The 9,358-nt window shown below is 35.8% G+C and overlaps 1 protein-coding gene across 1 annotated transcript; it reads right to left on the bottom strand.

The window, feature by feature from the left end:
- Positions 1-7,605: 7,605 nt before the first annotated feature.
- Positions 7,606-9,109, bottom strand: LOC112504904 (1-aminocyclopropane-1-carboxylate oxidase 5-like). Its single transcript, XM_025108860.1, has 3 exons — positions 8,981-9,109; positions 8,599-8,828; positions 7,606-8,515 (listed from the first exon to the last, which is right to left on the bottom strand). Exons 1-3 carry the CDS (start codon positions 9,080-9,082, stop codon positions 7,915-7,917), a joined length of 933 nt encoding a protein of 310 aa, XP_024964628.1. The 5' UTR covers positions 9,083-9,109; the 3' UTR covers positions 7,606-7,914.
- Between the last annotated feature and the right edge of the window lie 249 nt (positions 9,110-9,358).

The following is a 9,358-nucleotide window of genomic DNA, read 5'->3' as shown; positions in this document are numbered from 1 at the left end:
AAACACCGATTTTTAATTTATTTTATCCAACACATTGCCTTCACTAGATATCTTTCTCCCGAAAATGTTGGGGGTTTACATGTTAAAAACATTGTTATGTCCCCCCCCCCCCTTACTGCTTGTCTTTGGAACGGGAGGATTTATTCCAACTCGTTCAGTTTCCACTCTGGCTGGAAATCCCATAATAGATACCAGAGTTTCTCTCAGCTTACCCATTTCTTCATCCAGAACATCCCGAGTTATATTCTGGTTGAGGTGCTTGCTCTTGATTAATATTCCCYGAAATAGTCTCTCCTAGATTTGGGTGAATTCTGTCTGACTCGTTCTATGTTAGGCCTGACTTGTCCATCGGCCTCTGCCCCTGGTTCYTCCCCTTCCTCGACTTTCAGAAACATTAGTCGGAGCATTATCAGGAGATTCCTCTCTTTCTTCTGAATTGGGGCGGATAATCCTTTMAGATCTTCATGATCGACTTTCCATTTGCAGATATTTTAATATTAAATGTCACATATTCACATTTCCAAATATAATAAGGTATCCRAGTAYAGATATGTACCTGTAAATTCAAAMTTACATTGGCCATTTGTAATTCGAATTTACCTTACATAYTGCCCTCTTTAATCCATCGTATTTATTTCCAGTGGTACTATCTATGTCCGGGACCCCTTAATATGCAAATAACAGTTTAAGTCTAGGCATCATGCTTTGAATACCTAAATCCCTTAAACTTAGTCTCTAATACCACAATCTGTAACACCCCAACTTTCATATTTGCATATAACATGTACTTTGTATTAAAAAAAATTACACCACAAAGGTCCATTAGTACAAGRATTCAATATATACAWAATTTACAAATAAAAAATTTCCAAAGAATATCCTTGTACTATCATATGTATGTCAACATGTATTCTCAAAATATAACAGGCAACAGGTTGATCTTCAACAGGCAGATAATCACATGAGAAAAATAATCATATTTTTCCTTTCCCCTTAATAACTTGGGACCCCGTTGTGCCTGTAATGCACATTTCAAAATACAAATGAGGGTTAGACCGGAAGRTCTAGTGAGAAAATCTCTTCTTACAGGATGAAGATCACCAAATCCTGTTTAAAACATCTTTTGCGAATAGATAAATAAATTTAAGCAAAAGGATACAAATCCGAATGTTACTCAAATTGTAAAACAAACAGATTCTCCTAATACMTATACACAATCCYTRAAATATGCATCTTTTTACAKAACACAAAGTCATAAAACTTCTYTGGCTCAACGAGACAAAACTTCTCTTCCTCGACGGCCTAGAACTCCTCTGTCTCTTAAGAACCAAAGCTTCCTCTGGCTCTTAAGGAACAKAGCTCTTCTCTTAAACYAGTCCTCTAGTTGACCAGAACCTTTGTTCTTACCAACCAGAGCTTCTGTATGCATCCTAATTAAACAAGTCTAAACTCAACCAGAGACCCTTTGGACGAACATAGCCTTTGGTCCAAAAAGACCAACATTTGATTTTTATGGAAAGGAATAATAAAACTATAACAAGAGCTCCTCTGGTTCTTTATTTCATTTATAAAAGACATWTAAAGAGGATTTGACTTGTAAAAGATTTAATTTTAAAAGACAGAGCTCTAATACAGAGCTCAGATATAGAGCTCGGATACTCAAACGCATAATGCAGACATACCACCTCCATGATACAGAGCCTCTGCATAGTACATACAGAGCCTCTTGGTCATAAAATCCCGAAAAACACTTTGAAAGATTTTCCACACGACAAGAGGTCCTCTGGTCCCTCTTAAAGACCAACCAGAGCTCCTMTGTGTCTTCTYAATTAYCTGTTCAGATTTCATCAAAACCATTTGAAATTATGAGCAAATAATGCTTCTKKCTATAAATCGTTTTCCCTTTCWCAGTAATATCAATGTTATTATTTCAATAAGAGCAATGCCTCTAAATCATCAAGTCATAGAGAAATATTGATTTAAAATTRTCKCGTCCTATGGTGATAATAACAAGAGTTACAATATTAATCGCACCCACAAATGCCACCCATATATCCATATAAACATCTCTCCTTGATATGTCAYCCTTATTCCCTCTTCAAGACTCTTACCAGAACAGACTTATGTCGCCACCTCTGGAAGTATCYGGTTCCACACCAGAAAATACTTACATCACCAYGTTTGGGGAACTATTTCTCAAGACAAAGTTTCATACCAGAAYAGAYTTTTGTCACCACGTCTGGGAGAAACATTTCAAAACAGAGTTTCATACCAGAACAGACTTATGTCACCACATCTGGGARAAACATTTCAAAACAAAGTTTCATATCAGAATAGACTTATTTCACCACGTCTAGAACAAATATTTCTCAAAATAGTATTTCTTTCAAAACAGACTTACGTCACACASGTCTTGAAAGAAAACATCAGTATCYTTTCTTGATTCACAAATCTTATTTAAAAAATACAAAAAATACCCTTTTCATAGTATAAAACAATTTAGAAYTGTCTTATCAATTGTGAGATACCAWGCTTTAATAAATTTTACTTACGCATAATTTACTTGTGATCTTGAATTTTAAGTAATATAAATCAAGAAATAATACTTTATGCATAAAGAAATGTTTTTAAGAGTTTTWGTCAAATGCTTTATAAYATAGTATAGATAATATGAAGGATAATTAAATATTGTATTAAAAGTACTTTATAATGACAAAAAGTACTGATAAAAAAAAGCAATAAAGTTTACAAGAAAATCCGCAGAATTGCCTTGTGCTTACAAGGTACATTGCATGTATATTGTAMAACATAAAACCCAAGAAACAAAAAGAAATCACAAATAAAACAATGACACAAAAGCAACTAATATTTGCAATAGAAACATGAAATATTGTTAAAGAAATCACAAACACAATGCATGTTTCAGTAATCACTGAACAAACTCAGTGATGATCACTGAAACTGAATAAGCARAAACATATACTTCGATAGRTAAAAAGGATTATCATCAAATCAATGAGAGAKGATCAACAAGAAGKATAAGCAAAAGAAAGAAGAAGGCARCAAAAKGAAAGGGTCCTACTGAGGCATCTAGAATGCTCACTTTACCCTTCTCAGCTCTAAAAGTTCTAATGAATTTTCCTATGCCCCTACGGACAACTCTAGGGATGATGAAAGTAGTTCTACCATACCTCCCGACATTGCAGAGCCCACTTGATCCCTATCCAGTGGTAATCCTAGGCAGTTTACTATCATTATTGTGGCRGACCAATATGTGATACTGATAGGACAGAAGTTGAACATGGAGAAGGTTTCGRCCATGATTGTTTGAAAAATACCCCATTTGTCAAAAGTCGAGTCCAACAGCATGAATGGGACTCYATTATCGTCGTCGATCACAAAGCCAACATCTCACTGGTCTGAGAGTTTATGCTGAAGCTACTGGGAAAAGAGGCACTTGAGGTATGTCTTCACTGGGTGCACCACGATTCAGGAACCGTTAACCTCATGGATGGACCTACCATGGTGGTTWTGGTGGCACGTGCCACCATATTATTCCTYCRTTGAAGGGTAAAAAAATTTAGGTTCGTGAAAGGTGCAACCRTATTAATCTGTTGTGTGCCACCGTATGYATTTTGAAACTACAATGAGAACAAGTTTTATTTGGTAGAGTTGGTTTGCAAGGTTTTTATTCCACTCTAGACCCGAGTTCGAATCTTGTTAGTGTCATTTTCTTAGTCAAATAGTGTCACCGATTGAAAAAAAATTCCATATATTTGTTTCTTATAGTCAAACGGTGTCACTGTTTGAAATTTTTTCTCCGTGGTCAAAAGGTGCCACSGTTTGAWTTTTTTTTTGGGTGCRTCCCTGGTTAACCTAGTCTTTGACCTCAAGAAGCCCGACCCTTGAGCCTTTTCTACTTTGATGCAAGGAACCACTAAGGAAGAAAAAGATGAGATTGTCACGGATTTTGCTATTGAAAGAAATTCGTGGGAGACCTGTGGAAAGAAATGCCTTCCCGCCAACAATCTTATCACATAGACTGTGGTTTGGTTCTTGTTCCTCCGACACAGCCTATGGCCAACAATGCATGACATCACACCTCTAGAGACAAGATGGGGTAGGATCTACAAGCACGGGAGGAGGAGAAGGCAGAGCGGGAGGCTGAGAAATAATCGCAGCTACAGGCAGAGCGGGCAAAGCGTGTAGCTGATCAAGAGGGCTGAGTAGATAGCATAGGTAGCTTTAGAGACGCAACAGGTTGTGCTGCAGGTACAGTTTGATGAACTTATGCATAGATTCCCTCCTCATCCCCCTGATAGCTTGTTATTTGTACAGGCATATATCAAATATGATATGATTTGCTTCATTAATAATCCATTATATAAACCAAATACAATATTTTTGAATTATGTTTTTAAATACCAACATTAGCTATGGACTAATTCTTTGGAATAGACAAAATGCCTTTAGAAATCCTCACTGAATAGCCTTCAGAAATCCATCACTGAATGTTTCCTTTTAAAATATGTTGTTGAAATACGTCTTCGGAAATTCGTCACTGAAATATGCCTTTGGAAATTTATTGCCGAACGTTGCCTCAGTAATCCGCCGTTGATTGTGTTTTCAAATTCTTGGATCGTATAGAGGAGGTTGGTAATCCATCACTAAAAAAGACCTTTGGAAATCCATCTATGATGCATTACTTACAAAGTTTTGACAGACAAACTTTTGATAATGGATCACTGACGGTTATGACTTTTAGGACGGATTAGTGAAGGAAGTATTGTTCGTCGATGAAAGTCCTTGGGATTGTAGTATTGCCAATTGTGTAATAGTTGTCGCCGACTAGGTTTTGGCTTTAGTATACACGTCATTTTCTCCTTCTTCGACAACTCCAAAAAAATAAATAAACGGGTTCAGTCAGGTTGTTTCTTGAAAAKAATAAATAAATAAATATTAAACATCCAGAAACGTTTTCAAAACGTACCTTTAGAGTCGTGTTTACCATCTAACGTCCTTAGAAATAAAATATTTACATACTATACTTCGTCTTTCAAAACATATAATTTGACTGAGAAACTCCTCTCTAATGGTTTTGTTTTCCTGCTCAAACCTTTTGTAAGGTTTTTGGTTTTTGTTATCAAATCCTTCTCTAAAACATACATTTAGTTACAATTTTTTTTAAAATCCCATTGCAACAAGACGTTGACACAATAGATCAAAGACATTTGGGATAAAGCACATAATGAATGAGAATTTTCCCACCACCTCTTTAAGTTTATTTTGAAGACATTRTAACATGTTAAAATATTATTACACGATATAACGGTGCACACTATGTTTTCCCTCAATTTTGGAGGCTCATTGTGACGATACGTTGTCACAAAAGTTCGGAATACGTTCATGCGAAACAGTATTACATATTGTATGTTTTTCCACCACAATGTATAGTTTGTTGTGGCGATACGTTATCAAAATCTAATAGCCAAAATAACAAAAGTAGCCATGAATTAACTTCGTAACCTATTGCCAGAACACGTAATCCAATAGATGGCTACAACGAGCAACCGACTTTAAGTCACAATAGGTGTAGTAACTATAAATCTATTTTTGTGTTTTAATTCCGTAGAGTAGTTAAAGAAAACCAAAACAACCAAAATTGGTTTATTGTTTGGAAATACAACCAATGCCTAGATAAAACATAGTCTTGTACGCCTAGGGGTGAGTAGCGGAACCGGGTATCCACTTGTGGAACCGAAACTGCCTTGGAACTGTCACTTCCGGAACCGATATGAGTGGTTCCGGTTCCTAAAATACGGAACCGATTGAGAATGGTTCCGATTCTCAACTTTTCGGAACCATTACCCGTCGGGACCGTTTCCGGGACTGCGTACCCCGAACGGCGGGTACCCTGAACCGGAACCGGCGGGTACTCTGAACCGGAACTGGCGGGTACCCGGTATTTTCAATTAAAAAAATAATTTATTTTTTTAATACTAAATTTAAATTAGGTTAAGAACTTAAAGCTCTAGATTAGATTTTTGGTCTCGTCTCTGCGACTCATCGGCTCATACTCTCAAGGCCGAGGCCTCTCACGGACTGTCTTCATCGAATCATCGTAGTCACGCCGGATCTCTGTCTCACGACTCATACTCTCAGGCCTGTGTAGTTTTTTGTAAAAAAAATATGTGCATTTTTTATATAATTTGTCTTGTTTTTTTTTTTTATAATTTGTGTAGTTTTATGTTAAAAATATGAGCATTTTTTTATACAAAGTTTGTGCAGTTTTTTTTATGTAAAAATATATGTAGTTTTTTTGTTAAAAATATGTGCAGTTTTTTTACGAGTCTGTGTCGTTTTTTTAACACTCAATTATTCACAGGTACCGTACGAGGTCGAGGATGCGATGGTATGCAAGAAGTTGAAACGAGATTCAGAATTTGAGATAAAATGATTCTTATTTTTTTTTTCAAATTGTGTGTTTAATTGGATTCGTAGTATGTAATCGTTAAGTTTTGAACATTTTCAATTATAATATGTATTATGTAATCGTTAAACTTTCAACATTTACTATTAGTCTATTATGGYTTGTAATMGTTAAACAATATTCGTAACCATTATTCTGTATAATTTGTATTTTTGTTTATTTATTTAGTGTTTTAGCAATGTTTTATTTTTTATTTCTAAATAACAAAATTTTAATATTTTAGAAAGCGGGTACCCGCAACCGAAACCAGTTCCCGGCTGTTCCGGTTCCAAAAATTCAAGAACCGTTCTAATCGGCTCCAGTTCGAATATCTCAAGAACCGCCGGTTCCGGTTCCGGTTCCGGTTCCGATCAAATAATACGGATACCTCACCCCTGGCTACACCAATTTAGAATCTTGGGTGGTACATTGACCGCAATAAATAATGTATATCAATAATGAAATAAAGGTCATCAATGCAAATAATTAAGTAACAAGTACCTTCCTATTTTTAAAGATCTTTCTGCTAAATATGCGGATGCAAGACTTTTATAACTTATTCATACCTGTTAATTATGATATTGACTTTAATTTCCGGTATTTAGCGGTTAATCTTTAATTGTTTAAGAGCGACTTTATCAAAGTATATTTTAATGTTTCGTTTAATTATTTATCTACGTCGATATAATACGGTTTTTARTTGTTTTGARAAAAGTGATAATGTTTTTATTATATAAATATATTATAAAAATTTGGAAAAAAATCGTTTAATTATATATTTTTTATAAATATAATAATCAAGTATTTTGTTAGAACTAATGATTATCCTTTTAGATTTTTTATCTTCAAAATGAGATGTCTATCTCGTATTTGATTATGTTTACATATAGTTAATTATACAAATTCAAAAATAAAGTTTTAATAAGTTRTACTTACGCATAATTTACTTGTAACCTTGAATTTTAGGTAATATAAATCAAGAAACAGTATTTTATACATAAAAAATTATTTTTAATAGTTTTTRTYAAATRTTTTATAATATAGTATAGATTATATGAACGRTAATTAAATATTGTATYAAAAGTAATTTACAATTACAGAAAGCACTGATAAACAAATATAAGCAATAAAGTTTACAAGAAAAGCCGCAGAATTGCCTTTGCTTACAAGGTAAGTTGCGTGTATATTGTACAACATAAAACCCAAGAAATCACAAATAAAACAGTGACACAAAGCAATTAATATTTGCAATAGAAACATGAAATACAATCTGCACCAATCTGCATAACTAGCAGCAGAAGGGCAGAACCCATGATCACTGGTTAAAGCTTATTACCTATGATCACTGGTTTAAACATAAACCCTAAACAAAAAGGACTGAATTACTTGCTCACTTCTTTGAGGACGTCCGTTCAATCCCCATCTATGTATCGTCTGCTCGATCCTTAGACAAATCGTACAGCATGGAACCTCGGTTCTTTCGGGAGGAACTTCTGTTCGGTATATATGGACATGTAGTCACCAAACACGAACTTTGGGTAACCAAATTGATTGATATCTTTGTTTTCTTTTTCGATTAGTTGGGTTGCAGGTCCGATGGTGGCATTGTAGGATGGATTATAGAAGGAAGCTATCGATCTCCTGGTTCCGTTGGGCAAAGCCTGAACTCGGTGCCAAACGCTCTTGTACCTTCCGTTACTCAACACTTCTATTTGATCACCTGTATTGATGACGATGGAATTGGGGAGTGGTTGAACATCGATCCATTCGCCACCTTTGAGAATCTCGAGACCTCCAACCTCATCATCTTGGAAGAGAAGGATGATGCCTCCAGCGTCGGTGTGTGCCCGCAGACCGCTGACCATCTCCGGATGAGGACAAGGTGGGTAATGGCTGACTTTCGTCCCGAAGAACGCTTTTTCGCCTTCTCCACCATTGAAAGCCTTCTTAATATACCCTTTGGGGATCCCCAAGTTTTCATCCATGGCTTCCATCAGCTTCTCCGCTAATTTCTTCAGTTCTGTTCGGTATTCGGTCATGGTTTCCCTGTAATTCATTTCATTTACAAGTTAGATGTCAAATTTAACAACTCCAACCGTCTTTAATTTGCATTACTTATGCTTAATTACTTGAATGCGATGGTGTTTGGTGGCCATTCATTATCGTCTGAGAGAAGGAACACATCTTCCCAGTCGATATTTTCCAGCTTGTCTCCACTTTTTTTGTCGACCAACTCCTTCAACAGCTTCACCGGTGTCGAGCTCTTGAAAAAGCTTTCTTCCCTCTCTAACTTATAGCATTCAGAGCTCACCTTTTTCACCCTCTCCAGAAGCTCCACCGGAATCCCATGATTCACCAGCTGTAAAGAAAATACACCATGCAATGATCATTGCCAGAACATATAAACCGATACATACATACATACATATATATATATATAGTTATTTGCTTTATATATACACATCTAGATATGTTAATTTGCTCTTATGAATGGTTATGCTAGGTGGGTACCTGAAAGAATCCCCATTCTTCACATCCAGTTGCTATCTGAGCCATTGCTTCAGGTCGCCCAGGGCCGTCAAGTTTCGAGAAGTCGATCACCGGGATCGGCATTTTTTTCAGGTGGAAGTTAAAGAAAGTGAATTAGTAGTGTTGAAGTTTGAGTTAGATGATGTGGAAATGGTGTTGAATGAAAGGTTGGTTATGGTATGGCGTATTTATAAGCTCTGTTAATGGAAAATGTCAACGTAGCGTTTGAGATATTATAATGGTTTCTTGGGTGAAAGCATGATTTGGCAGCCATTAGAGGAAGGAAATAGGAATGGGTGGTGATTGATGATTGGGTGCAAAGCAAGGTCAATGGCTAGTTAGGAAGATAAATAAACTACT

This window comes from Cynara cardunculus, unplaced genomic scaffold (assembly GCF_001531365.2).
Source record: "Cynara cardunculus var. scolymus isolate 2C unplaced genomic scaffold, CcrdV1 Un_Scaffold_7282, whole genome shotgun sequence".
NCBI lineage: Eukaryota > Viridiplantae > Streptophyta > Magnoliopsida > Asterales > Asteraceae > Cynara > Cynara cardunculus.
Note: the sequence above shows the minus strand (reverse complement) of the source record. Positions and strands in the feature narration are given on the sequence as shown.

Bases quoted from the DNA above. Each gene is read 5' to 3' on its own strand.
- LOC112504904 (XM_025108860.1), bottom strand. From the start codon at position 9,082: ATGCCGATCCCGGTGATCGACTTCTCGAAACTTGACGGCCCTGGGCGA. The intron at 8,829-8,980 runs GTACCCACCTAG...TTTTCTTTACAG, and splicing joins AAGAATGGGGATTCTTTCAG to CTGGTGAATCATGGGATTCC. The intron at 8,516-8,598 runs GTAATTAAGCAT...AATGAATTACAG, and splicing joins CCAAACACCATCGCATTCAA to GGAAACCATGACCGAATACC.